Source organism: Hemiscyllium ocellatum, chromosome 22, assembly GCF_020745735.1.
Source record: "Hemiscyllium ocellatum isolate sHemOce1 chromosome 22, sHemOce1.pat.X.cur, whole genome shotgun sequence".
Taxonomy (NCBI): Eukaryota; Metazoa; Chordata; class Chondrichthyes; order Orectolobiformes; family Hemiscylliidae; genus Hemiscyllium; species Hemiscyllium ocellatum.
In genome coordinates, this window is record NC_083422.1 from 42,465,327 (window position 1) to 42,487,394 (window position 22,068).

General features: G+C 38.3%; 1 protein-coding gene across 3 annotated transcripts in view; it reads right to left on the reverse strand.

Moving 5' to 3' along the window:
• The window catches only part of hspa12a (heat shock protein 12A), a 106,063-nt gene that overhangs the window by 18,526 nt on the left and 65,469 nt on the right, over positions 1–22,068 (reverse strand). For all 3 annotated transcript variants that reach the window (XM_060842450.1, XM_060842449.1, XM_060842451.1), the window contains 4 exons: positions 21,262–21,448; positions 15,322–15,426; positions 14,322–14,438; positions 4,280–4,451 (listed from right to left, as the gene is read on the reverse strand). In XM_060842450.1, the coding sequence (XP_060698433.1) occupies positions 4,280–4,451; positions 14,322–14,438; positions 15,322–15,426; positions 21,262–21,448 (581 nt within the window). The remainder of the gene's footprint in view (positions 1–4,279; positions 4,452–14,321; positions 14,439–15,321; positions 15,427–21,261; positions 21,449–22,068) is intronic.

Genomic DNA, 22,068 nt, shown 5'->3' on the forward strand with positions numbered 1-22,068 from the left:
GACAATTTTAAACCTCTGCACTGACAGCAGACAATCTCAGCAACAGACTGCAAATTCTGATTTTCCAATCACAAGTAGCAAAATTATGGTGCAGTGGAAAATCAGAATTTGCAGTCTATTGGTGAGATTGTCTGCTGCCAGTGCAGCGATTTTAAATTGTCTTCCAATGACTGTTGTTTAATATTGTAATGACACTGATTTTACCACATTTTATTGGAATTATGACCATTTATAAATAAATTTAGGAACTGAAAAATTTACAAAGATTTTTTTTCCATTTTCCTCAACTGATAATCATGTATAATTCCATTAGCATTGACTGCACTTCAATACCTCACTCAACTGAGCATTCTAGATCTGTAAGCCCAGATACTGATTGAAAGTGTGCACATGCACTGCCACCCAGACACACACACTCAAACCTGAACATACCCACAAAAACCCATAATATACATATACACCAACCACATGTACACATCTAATGCATACATGTAAACCTGCAGGTGCACTTCCACCCTCATATACTGCACATATTTGAGTGAATATAGATACAGACACTCACATAGAGATTTGTGTACTTCAACAATAGCTAGTGAAACATGAAATACCACCAGGACTCCAGATTCAGAAGTTCCACTCTCATTTCTGATAGATTCCATCTTTGCTGGAGTGGGGAAAGAGGGCAGGATGTGAAACTCACATGAGGGAAACCAAATCAAGAAGGATCGTCTAAGTTCTGCCAAGTTCAAATTGACCCTATTTTCACTGAAGCAAGGTGGTCTGTTTCTATTTGGGACATACTATTTTTCAGAATAGATGTGCACAAAGGGTGGACAAGGTCTCAAGTTTTTCATGTCTCTCATTCTTTAAATTTTGAGAAATTCTGAAAACAATCATTTCCAGTTTTAATGGTTGCTTGTGGATGTAGGCCTGAGGGCCATCCCTGCAAAGTTTATCCAGCACTTTCAAATAATACAATGATATTATTTAGACAGAGAAACAGAGTTAACGTTTTGAATCCAATATGACTCCTCTTCCAATTTCACTTTCTTTGAAAGTTCTGAAAGTTGTTAAAGGATTAGTTGTCGTGGATGTGGAGCTATGAATGTTTGTGTTTTTATATTGTGTTAGGTGTTAGAAGAGACTTAATTTCTTTTTAATCAATGAGTTTCTTTATATATAGTGAAGTTTGTAATGGATACTTTTAAAATTTTATTTCATCTCAGCATATTCACTGAGAACTGTCCACATTGAATACTGGGAGAGATTGCATGGAATGTGTAAGGTGAAAGAGTAAAGGAGTGGGCGCACAGGTTGACAGTAGTCAACATGGGATCATTAGGGGCCTTGTGATGAACATAGAGTCCTGGGGTCAGCATGTGTTTGCACTAAGGTAGTGTAGGGACCAGAAGGGTGGGTGGGAATGCATCATGGATCCTGGATTAGAATGTAGGTTATAAAGGACCATGGTGAGGGGAGGGGTAAGGTGATGGTAGGGGAAGGAGTAAATGAAGATTGCAAGGGGAGGGGAGGAGTGGAGGGCTTAACATTTCTTATTACAGTTGGGAATAAGTTCCATGCACAGAGTGGGCCTTTTATACAACTGCACTGTCACTCAGCAGTCCTTGTGGCTACTTCTGCACTGTGCCAAGGGGTCAGCATGCCTGATCGCTGAACCAATCCAATGCTCACCACACTGAAAACCCAGACATTCGGGGCTGTTTCTCCTGAGACAGATGTAGAAAGCCAGACTATTTCCGGAGTTGGAAGCAAATAGTCAGGCTGTCCTTTTCTTCTGCAGTTATATTGGATAGGAAAGAAGCTTGGATTGCTTTTATAATTTATCACAGATATAGTTAAACTCATTTCAAGTATTAACTAGCAAAAACAAAGACATGAATTTCTGGCACTCAGGAGCATCTGGCAGTGGGGAAAAGGCAGCATTAATGGTTCGAGTTCAGTGACTCTATATCAGCACTCTGCCAGACCTGCTAAGTTTCATCAGCAATTTCTGTTTGTGTTTTAGATCTCCACAGATCTCCACAGCATCCACAGGTCTTTGCTTTATTTTTATATTAATCGGTGTAATTTCCCATGACAGGTTTAGACAATTAGACAATGCCAATATAAGACTGTTTACCACCATACTTTTAAGTTGCAGAAAAAGAATTCCAATCCAAGTTTTCAGGTGCTGATTAAGAAAGCTTTTAGTCAGAACTTTTAAAGCAATCCTCAAAATGATGAGTTAATCTTTCTACTACCCGCATTTTGATCCAAAAATGCATTAAATTCACAACTTTTGCTAACTGAGGTGAGGAGGATCTTTTGGCATACTACACCTCAGAGGGCAGTGGAAACTCAGTCATATTCAAGATAGAGACTGACAGATTTCCAGATATTAGAGATCTCAGTGGATATGGAAAGTGACATTAAGGTTGAAGGTTTGCCATCTAGTTGAATGGCAAAGCAGACTTGAGGAGCTAAATGGCCTCATGTTCCTATTTCTTAAGTTCCTAAAATCCCTCCAAGGCATATGATATCAATTCAATGGAATTCACTCATCTTTATCATGGAAATCATTTGATGATTTGCCAATGGGAGTTGCCAGCTGTCTCCTAAAGAAATCACTAAAGAACTTGGTTAAATGTCACTTAAGTTTCAATACAGTCCAACACTTAGAGCAATAATTAAATCATATCTCACAAACTTGATTGAGTTTTCTTTGAAGAAGTAACAAAGAAGATTGATGAGGGTAGAGCAGTAGATGTGATCTATATGGACTTCAGAAAGGTGTTCGACTAGGTTCCTGATCAGCAAGGTTAGATCTCATGGAATAAAGGGAGAACTAGCCATTTGGATACAGAACTGGCTCAAAGGTAGAAGACAGAGGGTTGTGCTGGAGGGTTGTTTTTCAGACTGGAGGCCTGTGACTAGTGGAGTGCCACAAGGATCGGTGCTGGGCCTTCTATTTTTTTGTCATTTACATAAATGATTTGAATACGAGCATAAGAGGTACAGTTGTAAGTTTGCAGATGATACCAAAATTGGAGGTGTAGTGGACAACGAACAGGGTTACCTCAGATTACCACAGGATCTGGACCAGATGGGCCAATGGTATGAGAATTGGAAGATGGAGTTTAATTCAGATAAATGCGAGATGCTGCATTTTGGGAAAGCAAATCTTAGCAGGACTTATACACTTAATGGTAAGATCAGAGGGAGTGCTGCTGAACAAAGAGACTTTGGAGTGCAGGTTCATAACTCCTTGAAAGTGGAGTCGCAGGTAGATAGGATAGTGAAGAAGGTGTTTGGTATGCTTTCCTTTATTGGTCAGAGTACTGAGTACAGGAGTTGGGAGGTCATATTGCAGCTGTACAGGACATTGGTTAGGCCACTGTTGGAATATTACGTGCAATTCTGGTCTCCTTCCTATCGGAAAGATGTTGTAAAACTTGAAAGGGTTCAGAAAAGAATTACAAGGATGTTGCCAGGGTTGGAGGATTTGAGCTATAGGGAGAGACTGTTTTCCCTGGAGCGTCGGAGGCTGAGGGGTGACCTTATAGAGGTTTACAAAATTATAAAGGGCGTGGATAGGATAAATAGACAAAGTCTTTTCCCTGGGGTCGGGGGAATCCAGAACTAGAGGGCATAGGTTTAGGGTGAGAGGGGAAAAATATAAAAGAGACCGAAGGGGCAACCTTTTCACGCAGAGGGTGGTACGTGAATGGAATGAACTGCCAGAGGATGTGGTGGAGGCTGGTACAATTGCAACATTTAACAGGAATTTGGATGGGTATATGAATAGGAAGGGTTTGGAGGGATATGGGCCGGGTGCTGGCAGGTGGGACTAGATTGGGTTGGGATATCTGGTCGGTGTGGACAGGTTGGATCGAAGGGTCAGTTTCCATGCTGTACATCTCTATTACTCCATTCTATGACTCTAATTGTCACTATTAATCATTTGGTAGAACAGGTGAGTACAGATGAAAAAGAGACATATTTTATCAATGCTTTTCAACAATATAAGATCTTTTTAACACAGAGGAAATTCAACATGCCACATTATAGTTTTGAATCTTACGAGTGTGTTTGAAAGGAAGAAAAAAGCTTAAAACAGAAATTGCTAAGACATCTCAGTTAAGAAAAACATCTATTTTGCTAATACTGGGATTAAAGAGAATGATATATACTATCACTGCACCATTTCTAATACGAAATAGTTTGAGTCAGCAAATACCGAACTATTTCAAATACCAAAATGATAAGCAGGCAAAGATACCATGAGTTATTCCAGATGCAAGTGTTTCTGTGGAGCTATAACCATTGACAGCCTCCTTGGCAGTGAGATCTATCATCTGATGGAGGCGGAGTTTCCGGCAGTAGATGGAGGCAGCTTCAGGCTCAAGAGCAATTATCAACTGTTCTGGACAATCAGGAGATGCAAGACCAGCCTGTGGAGGTGAACGGTAGAGGAAGATTAGTCCTAAATAAGGCACATCTAGAAACAAGAGGAAACCATTTGGCCCATTAAAGCTGCACTGCAAGTTTATTAGCTGTGATAGCCTGACCTTTTCAATTCTCTAACGATATTTATACAACTTGTCATATACAATTTTCTGGAAGACACTTTGTTCACTGTCCAGATCACTGGATTGTAATACACCTTTCATTTATCTTAATATGATCACCTTCAAAATATCAATCTCAGTTTTAATTCATTTAGTTGATTTTTATCACTGGTTTTCAGAGCTGTATGTCTATATTCAGATAACGTTTTGCATGCATACATTTTTTTTCTGACATTCCTGTTGATTTTAAGCTTTGAGTTTTGACACCTTTCCCCTTTATTCTCCTGCTATCGGGAGGAGTTGCTCCCAGTGTACCCTGTGACTTCCATTTATTATTTCAATCACCTTAATCAGCTTACTTCTTAACCTCCTCATACTAAGGAATGTTGTCCTGTCTCGCATTATAGTGTAAGCCCAATCCCTTCATTCAGTTACAGATGTGGTAAGTCATTGCCTGACTTTAATAATGCATACGCTTTTTACTGTACTATCATAAATTAAACACAACATTTCACCACATCTATGGGCAGGCAATAGCCTAGTGGTAATACTGCTAGACTACTAATACAGAGACCAGGTAATATTCTGAGGAGCCAGGTTCAAATCTCATCCCTGCAGAATATAGAATTTGAATTCAATAAATATTTGGAATTAAGAGTCTAATAATGACTATGAATTGATTGTTGGGAAAATCCCAAATGAACTCCAGTAAAGAGAATTTACAGTCTGAAAGGATGAAGCCTACTGTTGTATGATGTTGAGGTGCCGGTATTTGACTGGGGTGACTTCATCTGATAAAGGAGCAGCACTCTGAAAGCTTGTGATTTTAAATAAACCTGTTGGACTATAACCTGGTGTTGTGACTTCTGACTTTATCCTATTGTGGTATACATTTATAATTTTTTTTAGCCAACAATATAGATGGATAAATGCAACCTGGATTTTGTATTCAATCAGCACTTGAATCATAATGCTTCTGAAACTGATAACTTCTCAAGTCCATCCATTTGTAGCTAAATGTGGTAATCCAGAAGCTGTGATTAATGATTCTACATTTCTCTACAGGCTACATTGTTGAAGGCTTTGCATTGTGATGCAATTGTTGCTTTGAAACCTTGTACTTTTGTGAGGTAGATGGTAATCAAAGAGAGAAAAAAACCTTCTAGGTTCTAAGAAAACTAAAAGTGTAACTGCTATTAGAAATCAAGATTTCTGGATAAGCTGAAACTTTATGAAAGGAAACAAAGTGCCCTTAGAACTGAGTTCTTGATGATGATGATCTCAGTGGCTAGGTACAGGCAAGTTGAAGCAGACTGAGGCCAGATTCAGAAACACGCAAAAGGCAAATGTTCATTCTCAGCACATATTTTTATTACTTGAAGGTAACATTAATGGATCTACACCGTCAAGGCCATTATAATCAAATGTGAGAAGGCCCTACAGATAGGAGCCTTTTTTTGGTGAAAGCTAAGAACTCTGATTGGTTGAGCGTTTATTGGTTAGAAAACAAGTTAAACCAGCAACAGTAAGTCTAGGGTATCATCCAATATCAGTCTAGGAGCTAGGACAGTCAATAGCTAGAGACATCCAGAGTGAGGGGATCCATATCATTACAAACTGGCAAGTGGGTCACAGTCAGTCCAGAAAGCCCAGTGCAAACAGCCCAGCTATTAAAAGTCAGTTTGTCATGGACCTGTACAGATATCCATCTCAGGTCAGGTCACTCATCAATTGGAGCGGTCCTCCCAGTTGGTTCAGGATGTGTTGTGTCCCCAAGTCCTAGGGATTTGGCTACTAGAAGGCATATTTCTTTCTCCTATTTCTTATCAGTTCTAACCATTCCTCTACTTCAGGAGCAGTTGCCTTATGCGTCCAGCTTCCGCCAGACATTTTGCAAAATCTGAAACCCAAAGGGCTTTTGTGAAGCTGAGTTTGTTTCCCTAAGCCAAATAAAATTGCATTGTCTTTGAACTGAAGACTAATGCACTACACTAATTATTCAAAGCTTGTAAAACGTTCCCAACGTAAACAGAACCCCATTAAATTGCAAGAATTCTCTCTCAAACTATGTTTGTAAATAACAGGCTGCAAAAATACTTTAAAAACTTAATCATTACATTCCTGCATAGACACAGACCAAACACACATCTTACTAGTAAAAAATGAGGTCTGCAGATGCTGGAGATCACAGCTGCAAATGTGTTGCTGGTCAAAGCACAGCAGGCCAGGCAGCATCTCAGGAATAGAGAATTCGACGTTTCGAGCATAAGCCCTTCATCAGGAATAAGAGAGAGAGAGAGCCAAGCAGGCTAAGATAAAGGGTAGGGAGGAGGGACTAGGGGGAGGGGCGATGGAGGTGGGATAGGTGGAAGGAGGTCAAGGTGAGGGTGATAGGCCGGAGTGGGGTGGGGGCGGAGAGGTCAGGAAGAGGATTGCAGGTTAGGAGGGCGGTGCTGAGTTAAGGGAACCGACTGAGACAAGGTGGGGGGAGGGGAAATGAGGAAACTGGAGAAATCTGCTTCGGATTTGTTGTAGGTACAGGTTGTCCTGGTTGGGTCCAAATTTTGTTGGTTGGAATGTAGTTCGGAGTCCGTGTGGGATCAGTCGGTTCCTTAGGCAGGTGCTGAGGAAGGAGATGTGTAGTCCCTCCTCCCTACCCTTTATCTTAGCCTGCTTGGCTCTCTCTCTCTCTTATTCCTGATGAAGGGCTTATGCTCGAAACGTCGAATTCTCTATTCCTGAGATGCTGCCTGGCCTGCTGTGCTTTGACCAGCAACACATTTGCAGCACACATCTTACTAGTTCAAAATCCAAAACTCTAAAATAAATGGAATTGCAACATAAGAATCACATGTTATGTCACAGTTAGTCATTATTTCATTGAAAAATGAAACATGTAATAATTAAAGATTTCTGAATGTTTGACTATAAAAGTTTTTACACTTACACAGTTTTAGATAGAAACAGCCACAATGACAAAAACAAAACTAATTTCAGGATGTGTTGTTAACATATGTTTTGAAAGAGATAGTTCTTGCATATTTCAATGTTTTGGCTTAACATCAAAATATTTGAAATACTATTGTAACATTTAATTAGCCCAGTTTATTACAACTTCCTGCTATTTAAATATAACCCCAAATAAAGAATAATCACATTCTAATCATTCATTCTTCTAACTGCTACTGAAGACTCCTATTTCTGTTTCTACTCTAATTTTCTGTTCTGATGCATTCCATGCAATAATATAAATTGAATACATTTTCATTCTTTACTGAATAAATGTCTAATTTCAAGTTTTGTATTTAACTGTCCCCCGAGTTATTTTTTTTAAATTCAATGTTATGCTCTTGGATCTAATGTGGCTATTAGTTAGAGCTGAAATTGACATCATGATTTCGATTTATCAGACTTCAACTTGAGGTGCTGTTTTATTGGTGCTAAATTATATTGGGGATCAATTCAAGTTCAAATAAATTGATTTAAACAAGGTTCGATCTCTGTAGTATGTACTTCGTTCCTTCCTCTGAAACCTCCAGATGCAGCACATGATATCAGGTTACAATCCAGTACGTGTGCTGTGTTGTTCAGCAGGACAGAAAACAACTATAGGTTTGAGGGAGACATTCTCTTAAAATCAATTTACTTAACAACTAATTTAGATCTGGTCTCAGGAGAGGTTCTTTTTTAAACTCCACAGCAGCACTTAATTCAGGGTAGCTAAAAAAAACATGCTAATTTCTGAATACATATGACATGAAATGAACTGCCTAGGAAGTCAATGGGAGCCCAAAGTTATAGCAAATTCATGAAGTGAGATTTTGATATTTATCTCAAAAAAAAGTTTAATAATGACACAAGTGAGCTGTGGTATATTTCCTAAAAACTGGGATCAATAAGATGAATCACAAGTATTCTTTTTAGTCCTATACTTGCTAACCTTACAGTATTGGAAATTAAACTATTTCTGTATTAAACATTCTAGATTGAGATTTGTTCATTCTGAATTGAGTAATCTGAATTGAATCTGTTCATTCTTCTGAAGTTAAGATTACACTTTAACTCATACAACACAGAAACAGACCCTTCGATCCAACCAGTCTATGCCGAACATAATCACAAACTAAATCCATCCTACCTGCCTGCTCCTAGCCCATATCCTTATGTCTTTTAAACACTGTAATTGTACCCACATCCACCACTTTCTCAGGAAGTTCATTCCACATGTGAACCACCCTCTGTGGAAAAACATTTGCCTCTTACGTCTTTTTTAAATCTCTCCCCCTCACCCTAAAAATGTGCTCGCTAGTCTGAAATCCCTCATTGTAGGGAAAAAACAACTACGGTTAACTCTATCTATACCTTGCATAACTTCTCATGGTTCATCAATAATCCTTGTCAGATTATTCTACATTGCATACGTTAAGTTTTATGTCTAATTTAAGCATTTGAACTTGTTAGGATTGGTTTTTGCTTCTCATCGTCTCATTTTCTATCATTCATTAAACACAGCCTGTGGCTGGTACAGTATGGTACAGGCTGTGGATATCCACAACCATACAGTCAACATTCTCTCAGTAGGTTAAACAAAGAATTGATTCAATTTCCATCTGGTAACCTAGTTGGAACATATCTGTGCCTTTCCAGTGTAGTGGAGTACAGCCGGATAGCCAAGAAGTGTACATTATCTCATCAACTATGCTGATAGACTTCTTACACTTTTCAAATTATTATAGATTAAGTTCACTTAGTGTACCCTTTCTGTAGAGAGTGATACTCTGCAACCTTCATAAAATTAATGAGTAGATTGCTACGTTATTAGGATTCAATAATTATAATCAAAATATATGAAATATGGAAGGTAAGTAAAATATGCGCAATGGACTACTTTCCTTTGTTCTCATCAGTTGAGTTTTTCAGTAAAACATTTTTATTTAACAGAATTCTCATCTTCAAATAATGGGCATCGAAGTCAGTTGATAGATGCTCAGTTCAACACTTCCTCTAAAAATCATGAGATGAAACAAATATTACAATTGCCTTGGCATATTTTCCCAACTCCTGCTCTGCAGTTGATTCAACAGTTATTGGGTTATCCCACTTTATTAACAATGACCCAATTTGGAAAGACTCATCCACACATTTCTCTCAATAAATAACTGTGTTGCAGTTTTATTTAGATTCATATTGAAATTCCTCAAGCACAGTATTCCTTTCAGTACTGCAGATACTTTTTTCTTTACAGTCTAGAAAAGGTTTAGAAATCGTTTACATTTTCATTCAAATCAGCGATGTTTTACCAAGCTACATGTTGTGGAAATGGATTGAATTTAAATGAAAATTTCCGACTATTTTTCACTACTCATTTTAAAACTTTCCATTTTAGACACGACACTTCTTTTAATTTGTTCATGTAATGTGGGCATTACTGACCAGGTCAGTATTTATTGCCCATCCCTAAGTACCAAGGAGTAGTTAAAAGCCTGTCTCATTGCTGTGGGCTTGGAGTCGCATGTAAGCCAGACCTGGTAAGGGACGACAGATTTCTTTTCCTAAAGGAGGTTAGTCAGCTATTTGAATTTTTATAATAATCAACAGCAGTTATATTGTCACTTTGAGACTAGTTCATTGTTCCTGACTATATTTTATTATTGAATTCAAATTTCATCATCTGCTATGTTGGGCTCTGAACTCATATCCTCAGGACCTGAGGTTCTAGACTATGAGCACAGTAGTATTACCGGCACACCACTGCCTCCCCATTAGATTAATAAAACTGACCATTTTACCATAAGACTTCAATAACAAAATTATAATATTCTAATTGCAGGAAGGCAGTGGTGTGCTAGCATAATCCAGTAATGTCACTAGTACAGTAATCCAAAACCCCAAGCTCATGTTTTTGGTAAAGGGGTTCAAATCCCATCATGGCAGATGGAGAAATTTGAAATCATGAGAAACATGGAATAAAAAGCCAGTCTAATGGCAACCATGTAACAACTGTCGATTGTCATAAAAACCTACCTGATTCACTAGTATATATTAAGAAATGAAATCTGACGTCCTTCCCTGATCTAGCCTACATGTGACCCCAATCATACAGCAATGTGGTTAACTCTGAGTTGAAATTAGAGGTGGGAACTAAATGCTTGTCTAACCAGTGATGCCCTCATTCCAAATATAATTTTTTTTTTAAATTGCCTTTGGAACACTGCTTTTGCATCTTGTGATTTTTTTACATTATTTTGAAATTTAAACCTACTTCCCCTGTAATTAACAAGCAATGCCTATATGCGTATTCTGGATACGGAGGATAGGTCTTTCATTCAATAGACTAGATCTTATGCCAAAAACCTTGGCAAATGAAAGACACTGAAATAAATCTCTGCAAGAAAGTTATCCAAACAACAGATGAAAATTTAGATCTGTAATAGCCTAAACAATTTGATTCTCAACATGACATTCAAGATGGGTGCGTATGAAATGTTTTTAGTGCAATTTCAATGACAACAAACCAATGACAGAATTTCAATAGTTTCAAAATTTGTTTAATCATTTTATGGAATGCTTTAGAAATAGTTGTTGTCCTGAAAATTTAAGCTGTATTCTTACTGTAAGTTGGAATTTAGCATTGCATCTGCATCCTTAAGTATCACTGAAAATGTATTATTTCATAAATTTGAATATTTAAATGTATTTCTCTATTGGATTCTGTCAGCAAAATTAGGGAAATTGGTGACTACTCTGTAAGCTTTTGACAATTTGGCTCAGAACTAGCTGGTCCAAATTAGCATCTCAAGTTACCATTTGGAAGCCTTTTGTTTTCAAAATAATTAAGATTAATTTTGTGTACTCTCTGGTAACAAACAACAAACCTGTCTGGTATATCTTTGGAAGGCAAAGAATGTTTTCTTAATATCATACAAATGCTAGAAATATTTACAGGTATCCAAGTCCTTGCTAATTTATCACCACAAAGCCAGCATTTCCAAGTCTGAAACACAACATAGAATCATTGGTTCATTCATTCATACAAAAAGTTCTCTGTGAGTGTGACTGACAACAAAAGGTGCAAAATAAAGCAGAAAGGAAAAGAAAATAGATTTAGCACATTACTGTGCTTGCTGTCTTCATTTCTTGTATTCCTTTTTAAAGTGTCTTCCTCCTAGTGTTTACTGTCAATATTAGTACATTAAACTAATCGCGCATTCGTCAAACCATTACTGAGATTTGACTAAATGTGTCTATAAAACAAAGAACATCTGTTAATTTTACAAATATATGGACTAATATTCTGCAAAACTTTCACCTGTGTGCTGCATGTGTGTCAACACACCAAGTCCCCTGCTCCAGTTACATGGAGCCTTTGACTTGCAATATTTTAGTGCCCATATAATTATTGTGGTCACGCTTTTTTCTCTAATATAATTTGCAAAGAAGATATAAACTTTAAATATTAACTAATGCTACAGAATCCCAATAACATTCTTCCTCAGACATGTGGAGTTAGTAACAAGTGTACCTTGTAAGAAAATCTGAAATAAGAGTAGGAGTAGACCATTCAGCCCCTCAGGGCTGCCCTGCTATTCTGTAAGATCATGACTGATCTGCCTCAGGCCTCAACTCCTCTTTCATGTCAGTTCCTTATAAATCTCAACTTCTTTATACTTCAAAAGTCTACCTACCTCCTCTTTAAATACTTTCAGTGATCTAGCATTCATAACTCCCTGGGTAGAGAATTTCAGTCATTCACTATTCTCTGAGAGAAGAAATTCCTTTGCATCGCAGTTTTAAATGAGTGTTCCCTTATTCTGTAACTATGTCCCCTAGTTTACGTGTCCCCTGCTAGTGGAAATATATTTTCAATATCTACCCTAATTCCCCTACAGAATCCTGTATGTTTCAGTAAGATTATCTCTCATTTTCTTTACCTCGAATGAGTAATGGCTTAATCTCAGACCAAAAGACTATAAGATATAGGAGCAAAAGAAGGTCTGACTAGTTCTTTGTGTAGTTTTAGCAAACCTTGTGACTTTTATACTCTATTTCCCTTGAAATAAAGGTCAACATTCTAGTTGTCTTCCCTATTACATATTAACTTGGATGCTGGCTTTTTGTGATTCATGCATGAGAATTCCCAAATCCCTTTGTAGCTCTCTGCAGTTTTACTGCTTTAAAATAATATTCAGCTCGTCTATTGTTTCTGCCAAAGCACATACCCTCAGATTTTCCCACATTATATTTGATTTGTCAATTTTTTGCCCACTCACTTAACCTGTCTACATCACCTTGTAGACTCTTTCTGCCTCACTACTTGCTTTCTCACATGTTTTTGTTTCATCCACAAACTTGGCTACAATAAATTTACTTCCTCATCTAATTCATAATTATATATTGCAAATAATTGACCTCAGCACTGCTTTCTGTGGCACTCCACCAGTTACGAATTGCTGTATTGGAGAACATCCCCTTATCCCAACTCTGTCTTCTAAAAGTTAGCAAATCCTCTGCTCATGCTAATATACTATCCCCAATATCATGAATTCATATCTTGTGCAACAATGTATGATGTGGGACACTAAAGAATGCCTTCTTGAAATCCAAATACACCACAACTATAGGATCCACTTTACTTACATTGCTCATGATTCCCCAAAGAACTCCAGTAAATTTGTCAAACATGACTTTTCTTTCACAAATCCAGGTTGACCCTGCTTGATTGTGGTAGAATTTCTAAAATGTCCTGTTATTTCTTCCTTAATAATGAACTTTAGCATTTTTCCAATGACAGATGTTAGACTAGATGGCCCATAGATACTTGCTAGGAGAAAGTGAGGACTGCAGATGCTGGAGATCAGAGTCAAGAGTGTGTTGCTGGGAAAGAACAGCAGGTCAGGCAGCATCCGAGGAGCAGAAAAATTGACATTTTGGGCATTTCAGTGATGTAGGGCTTATGCCCGAAATGTTGATTCTCCTGCTCCTCAGATGCTGCCTGACCTGCTGTGCTTTTCCAGCAACACACTCTCGACTATAGTTACCTGCTGTCTGTTTCTCTCCCTTCTTGAACAGGGATGCCCATTAACAGTTTTACAATCCACTGTAACCCTCTTGAAATCCATGACTTCTGGAATATTCCAACCAATGCCTCCACTATCTTTGCAGCAATGTATTTTAAAACCCTTGGATGTTGGTCATCAGCTCCAGGCTGCTTGTTTGCCTTTAATTCCCTTAGTTTGACAAATACTTTGTTCCTCATGATACAGACCATTATAAGATCTTTCCTTGTATTCCCATCTTGATTATTTGTTATCTATCAGATTTTTATGGTGTCTTCCACCATGAAGATCAATGCAAAATATTGGTTTAAATTATCTATCATTTCCTTGTTTCCACCATTCCCCAGTTATATCAGTCAAGGGTCTCTAATTTATTTTAGCTATTTTCTTTTTTTCCTTATAAACCAGTAGAAGGTCTTGCTATTTGCTTTTATATTTCTTGTCAATTTATTTTCATAATCAATTTTCTCTTTTTCTTAGCATTTCGTTCATCTGCAGCTGGTTCATAATAAATTCTGATCCTCAGGCCTATCACTAGGTTCTGCTGCCATGTATGCCTCAGACAGAATGTTGCAGGTTGTCTGAGCAATCAAACTTCTTACATGTGGTACTGTTGAAAAAATTGAAACAATCTTTGGGTTTAATTCGCCACTGGATTAAGAAGCACAGTCCACTTCTCTCAGTACATAAAACATACCTTGTAGGCTGCCTGCCTCATGAACTGCTTTGCAGGTTGCTTCCATATAGCTGGTACAGTAATGACCCATCGAATATCCGGGTTTCCAAATTGTGAACCAGCCTGGTCACTCAGCTCCTTAAAAATAGAATGATGTAGGTGACAGCTTCCTTGTTTCTTCATTGAGAATTGTACAGCAACATCCTGACTATAAATTACAATATGATTTCCACATGTTTACAGCTTGCACACATCAAACTTTATTGAGAAAACACATTCCGTTGTGAGGGGCCATAGGATGTTGGCACTATTACTAATTATCAGCAAAGCAAATTCTATATATATATATCTGCATATTAACATAAAATAAGCTCTAAAAATTTGAAACATAGTTATTGTCGTCTATTTTTGGATCCACTTCTTTTGACTGTGCAGTGGGTGATTACTGGGATATAGAATTATAAAGATAAAAGTGTAATGGAATAGCACTTTGTGAAGGTTAATTTGACTGCTCTGAATTACACCTTTACTGGCAAGAATTACCTTACAAAAGTGAATCCAACATCTTTTCACAACTGAAGATTACCACAGATGTTTGAATGAAAGCTTCTTTGTTGATGAGAACTATCAAATTTCTAAGAATTCCAATGCTGTTTTAAGTATGGTTGATTTTCTTAGTCTGTAATTATCCTTTGCACAATCACTTAGGAAAGGAAATGGATCCAAAAATAGGCAACAATAACTTTCACAGTTGTTTGTACATTAATAGATGCACCCAGTAGAAATGCCACTAATTCTTTTGATTGGCAACATCAAGTTTTAGAATTATTTTGATCAACTGCAATATCAAATCTTATTGTAACAGAGAATAGTCCAGTCACAATACTTCATAAAGTAAAATACTCAGCAGCACAAGTTCAAAATAAACATAATTTTCAACATTCCATCAAATCTACCTGATGAACATAACATTAAGAAGAAGATCCTATTGTATATATGTTCTTTGTCATTTCTAACACACCTGTAATGCATGGTCTTTAAAGAACATTAGAGCACAGGCAAAGATTTCAATAGCCTTGACCTTTTTTCCATTGGCAGCCTCCAGTTCTGTTTCAATTGTGAGATTCTAGAAGACAGTGAAAGAAATAAATGCATCACACGATGATAGTTCCATAAATGACAATTTCTAAGCTTTCACAGAGTTAGAACTCGATCCAATCACAGAAAGTGCATTCCACTTAAAAGCAATTCCTTCTCAAAAGTAATTTATTCTATATGATCAAACAGCCATACTGAAATCTTTTTGAGTGCATTTAGTTTTCAGAGTAATACTTCTCTATAGTTCTCAGGAGAAATTGGGTCTCTGTGGCCTTGCATAAAATGTACAATATACAAAGCATTGCATTCAATAGTAACTGTATACACAATTGAAAAGGTTCAAGGGCAACTTTTGTCTTCACTGCATGGATCGCAATCTGCTGTGGTAGATTGCTCATGATGCAGAATGGGCCCATTTTTATTCCTTTAAGCACATACCAGGAGGAACTGCAAAATTAATCCAAAAGTATTCTCCAGACAAAGATCAAAAAGCCTTTTCAGTATGCTTTGGCATTCAAATAGATAAAGCTTATCTCCAAACTCAACTCAACATTCTTGTCCTATTACATTCTTAATTTGCTTTGGATTGATAAAAGCTGTAATTTTATGCTCCGTTCTGATACCACACTTTCCAATGGATTTAAAGCTGTTGAATGGGGGCTGAGGAGGATTACCAGAATTGCTCGAACAATGTGGATATTTAGATACAAAGTTAGACGGTAAGTGAAGTGAAGTGATAGACATTGGTTACTCCTGAGGTATCTGATGGGCAGGCCTGTTTCTCAACCTGCAAAACGTCAGTCCTTTGCAGTGGAAACCTTACAATATTGATTTAGAGTGAGACATACCCTGGTGTAGTAGGTCATTCCTCTTCTGCAGCACCGGAACCAGGCTGGTTCGAGTTGCCCATGGAGTCTGACTTCTACCACCATCACTTTCCAGGTTGCCTATGTCAGTTGGGATGATTTCTTGTTGCCTCCTATAGGGAAGAAAATCTTCCCTAGATTTCTGGACAGTCTTCAGGAGAACCGCAGTGGAAGCATTGCTAAAGCATGGTGCTTATTTTTGCTTGGTCTAACATTTCCAGGGAGGGCGCAATTGATGACAAGAAGTTGAATGATACTTCTAAGTTACAGAGAGTGAACTGCTGTGTAGGTACCTTTTAACTGTTAAATTTGGTTCTTAGAGAAGGGCAATATTTCCTGCCCAGCACCCATAATATGTAGCATTTACTCCGCACGTGCATATGCATGAAATGAGAAGAACTAATTGCATGGAAAAGTCTGCCCCATACACAGGTGGACAACTCTCCTGAATTTCTGTTCACTTTCACATGTAGCCAAAAAGAGATAAAATTCCCAACCACTGTGTGTAAGGTTATTACAGACTGCCATATGCATCTGGTATTTCCATGTCGTCCCATTTGTCATCTTGCAGCAGAGCTCTTTTATAGTTTTGCCCACTGGCAACCTAGTACTAATGGTGTCCTGACCCTGCACAAGTGGTCAGTGATTTAGTACATGAAGAAGCCCCATCTCTAGCCAATCTTCTAAAGTACATGCAATGCTCTCTGTTATCAGATTGACTGACACCACATCTTCAAGTAACTGGCTTTCTCTCCCTGAAATAGCAGAGAGGTTTCTACATTGTCAGCAACTGAAATGAAAAGAAGGGATAAAGTTAAGCTCTTAGTGTAATGGAGAGACGTGAAGCTATAGGAAGTGATTAATGTTTATCATGCAGTGTGTTTAGGAAGAGATAGAAGTAAGGTTCATCATGGTAAACTGGTTAGCAAGGTTAGATCACATGGAATACAGCGAAGACTAGCCATTTTGATAAGAACTGGCTCTAAGGTAGGAGACAGAGGCTGGTGGTGGAGGGTTGTTTTTCAGACTGGAGGCTGTGACCAGTGGTCTGCCACAAGAATTGGTGCCGGGTCCACTGCTTTTCATCATTTGTATAAATGATTTGGATGTGAACATATGAAGTATACATGATTTGGAGACGCCGATATTGGACTGCGGTGTACAAATTTAAAACTCACACACTATAACTCAACTACAACCTAGTATTGTGTGATTTTTAACATAGGAGGTATAGTTAGTAAGTTTACAGATGACACTAAACAGTGAAGTGGACAGCAAGGAAGGTTACCTCAGAGTACAATGGAATCTCGATGAAAAGGCCAATGGGCCAAGATGTGGCAGATGGAGTTTAATTTAGATAAATGTGAGTGCTGCATTTTGGAAAGGCAAATCAGAGCAGGACTTATACACTTAATGGTAAGTTCCTGGGGGGTGGTGCTGAACAAAGAGACCTTGAAGAGCAGGTTCATAGTTCCTTGAAAGTGGAAACCCAGGTAGACAATATAATGATGGAGGCATTTCATATTCTTGCCTTTATTGGTCAGTGCATTGAATAGAGGAGTTGGGAATTCTTGTTCTGGCTGTACAGGATATTGGTTCACCCATGTTTGGAATACTGCATTCAATTCTGGTCTCCCTGCTATAGGAGATAGGTTGCGAAACTTCAAAGGGTTCAGAAAAGATTTACAAGGATGTTGCCAGGGTTGGAAGGTTTGAGCTATAAGGTGAGGTTGAACAGGCTAGGACTATTACTTTGAACACTAAGGAATGAACTTAGCAAGGTTTATAAAATCATGAGAGGTATGGATAGGGTAAATAGACAAGATCTTTTTCCCAGGGTGATGGAATCCAAAACTAGAGGGCCCAGGTTTAAAGTGAGAGGGGAATGATATAAAAGGAATCTAAGGGGCAAAATTTTCATTCAGAAGGTGGTATTTCTAAGGAATGAGGTACCAGAAGTGAGAAGTGGTGGAAATTGGTATAATTACACTTAAAAGGCATCTGGATGGGTATATGAATAGGAATAGTTTAGAGGGATATGGGCTATATGCTGCCAAATGCAGCTAGACTTATTTAGAATGTCTGGTCGGCATGAACAAGTTGGACTGAAGAGTCTATTGTTGTACAGCTGTATGACTCTATCACTCTTATTGTAAGAGTGGAAACAGATAGCAATATGAAGAATCATTCAATGACAACTCTTCTGACATTGTCACTGTTCACCATTGTGACTCTCTTATTGTCCATGCACATTGCCTTGCATTGGTGAGAGGATGCAAGTGGATTCAGCTTCTTCACAATCTCTGAACCAAATGTTTGCACATAATCATCTTCTTCCAAGAAAACTGACAGTATATTATTGACAGAGGAGTAAAACTTCTTCAAGACAGGTATCCTTGCAAGAGGATTCGCAGTAGGGTTAAAATCAACGAGGTAAAAACAATGACTGCAGATGCTGGAAACTAGATTCTGGATTAGTGGTGCTGGAAGAGCACAGCAGTTCAGGCAGCATCCAAAGTGCAGCGAAATCGACGTTTCGGGCAAAAGCTCTTCACCTAGTATATTATTGACAGTCCTGTTTAGGGAAATTGGTCTGCCATGGTTGAATAACGTGGTTGTAATGTGCAAGATGTGAGGAAGAGATCCCTGTAACAGCTGTGAGAGTAATATGTGCAGAATGTATGTGGAAGAAGGAGAAAGAGTGACGTGAAATGATTGTAAGAGAGTAAATGGAAGTGGGGAAGGGAAATGCTCTGAGTGGTTAGATGCTGGTGTGAACAGAGAGGGAGGTATTCTTACTTTAATAGCACTGGTGATTTCATTTAGGTTATTTCTATATTGCAGCAATACACAGGGAGCAAAGCTCTTGGTCCTAACCTCCAAATCCTAGCGTTAGAAGTGCTGCCAGGAAGATTTTCTGCCCTCTGGAGTGAACAACGTATCCCTTATTCAAACTATACCTCAAATGAAAGCTTCCAATGCTACATCGGAGAACTTAAATGGCCTCTGTGGGTCTTTTGCAGATGTTTTGCCACTTGTGAAATTGTAAAGTGCAACAAGAGTGTGCCTTCTCTTTAAAACATGCTGTCTTCATTTAAAGCATCAGGTAAGCTTGACTTCGTGACCCTTCCCCATCCTCAAGCATGTGTACAACTGATGAATAGTACAGGGAGCACTGATCACATGCCAGAGCCATGCTGGTGAGCTGCCAACACCAACTGCACATGGTCCCTGTAATGGTCTGACCTGTGACCATAAATTCATCATCCTTGGTTTTGAAAGTTTGAGTGTCATTTGAAGCTGATGTTCCTTTCCAATATTCATCTCAAAAGTTAACTCCTTGCACTTTTTTTGGATGATATTTCATACAGGCTAATGGCTGAATATTGTTGCAGTTCCCTACAAACAGGGTAGGAAGAAAATGTCATCTCTCTAAGCAAAGTAGTATGAGATAAGTGCACTGTTGCTAGGGTATGTGGATCACACAATTATAATATCGATAACTATAAGAAGTTATTTACTGAGAATTTCAAATAAAAAGAAGAAACATTTTCCATCTTAATTGCAACCAAAAGCCTCTTGTTACCTTTAAGGAACATACTACACTTGATTATTTTTCTAACATGACTTAAATCAGTGATAAAAACTACATTTGAGACTGTGATGCCTTTAATACTGTTTTGCATGGAACCGATTCATGTTAACAGCTATTTCAAAAGGCTGACATGGTATGATCCTTATAATTTGCAACAAAAAAAACAGGCTGCTAATACTTGAATGGATAGCTTTCAAAGCAAATAATTTCAGTTTGCAGTAATTTAAGAAAATAACCTAGATCAGCTAAACCATATGAGCACCACCTTTAATCTGAAAGGTCAACTCCATCCTAATTATAACTGTGGAAAAGATGAAAGGTCACCCACCATTATAGATAGATTTCAGCATACAATTGGGAAGCTTACTGTGATGGTAATAGAGGTCATTTTTAAATCAATCACGGACTCAACTTTTCTATTGAGTCCAGCTTGCTTCTGAATAGCCCAGTAATAAGGCTTGAATAAAGATGCCAATTAATTATCATCAAAACATATGCATTGCTTTTTAATTTAAAACTCTTCCAGTGTAGATGTCAGACTGTGTAGACTTGTATTGTGTAAAACATATTGTAGACTTACTACACATGGAACAGCTCTATAAGACAAGAATGTTGCTTAGATTCAAAAGGGCTTTTTGTAGCACTGCATTGCCACAAAGCTAATTACCAATTTCATTTCTTAATATTTACTTTTCAGGGATGAACACAAAACATACGAAGTTCAGGATGATAGAGATCAGAAATAATATTCAAATGGTATTCTCTATATATCATGAATGAGGGGCAGCACAGTGGTTCAGTGGTTAGGACAGCTGCCTCACAGCACCAGGGACCTGGGTGCAATTCCTGCCTCAGGCGACTGTCTGTGTAGAGTCAGCGCATTTTCCCCATGCGGGTTTCCTTTGGGTGCTCTGGTTTCCTCCGACAATCCAAAAAAAGATGTGCAGGCAAAGTGAATTGGCCATGCTAAACTGCCCACGGTGTTAGATGCATTAGGCAGAGATAAATATACGGTAGGGGAATGGGTCTGTAAGGCTTACTCTTTGGAAGGTCAGTGTGGACTTGTTGGGTCGAAGGGCCTGTTTCCGTACTGTAGGTAATCTAATAATGCAAAAGTCAGGGAACTAATCCTACAGCAAGAGGCTGGACGGAAAGACAACAAGGTGACTCTCAACAATGAGCCCCACCCCCAAATGGTATCCTCAGGGAAGCATCAAAAAAATCATGTGTCTTCCAGTTAATCCCGGAATTACCAGTAACTTCCAGTGGAAATGTTATGCCTTTACAGGACAGAATTCTACATGTGCTCATTTTTGCTTTTTTAGGTTCAACTCACAATCTTCATTCACCAAATTCCTAACTTAAGTAAGTTAAAAAGATAAAATGAAGATTTGGAACTTACACTGGTTGTATGGAGCTTCATTTTGAATTTCTCGAAATAGAGCCATTGTTTTGAATCATTTGGATCCAGGTCATGATAAAAGTCCCTGGCTGCATAACCAAAGCTGTGGTACTTTCCGTCGGGCGTCAGGAGGATAGTGGTAGGAGTCTTCTGATTGGATACACCGGGGTCACCGCCTTCCCATCGTCTGACAAAAACAAACAGTTCAATGATACTGTAGCTGCTCTCTTTGCAACACATAACCTTATAATTACACAGTTGGATCAACCCATACCTAAAATTAGAGAAGGGTTTCCAGAGCTTAGAGCTTTGCCCCTAAAAGCACAGCTGATAAGTGGGGAGCAATAAAAATCGACTAAATTACCCAAACACCTAAATGCAAAAACACCCAGGAAACAAAACTCACTAAGAATATACAGGTAAGCCCTGGGGGACTCACCCTAAGCAGTCATCAGAGTGCTGATGTTTATTTCTGATAATGGTGCACACTAAACTTCAGATAAAACAAAATTCTTAAAGATAGGCATGGATCATTTCTTGTCAGAAGCCTTTTAAATCAAGATTTGGAGATGCCGGTGTTGGACTGAGGTGTACAAAGTTAAAAATACTCAATAGACAATAGACAATAGGTGCAGGAGTAGGCCATTCTGCCCTTCGAGCCTGCACCACCATTCAATATCATCATGGCTGATCATCCTTAATCAGTATCCTGTTCTTGCCTTATCTCCATAACCCTTGATTCCACTATCCTTGAGAGCTCTATCCAACTCTTTGTTAAATGAATCCAGAGACTGGGCCTCCACTGCC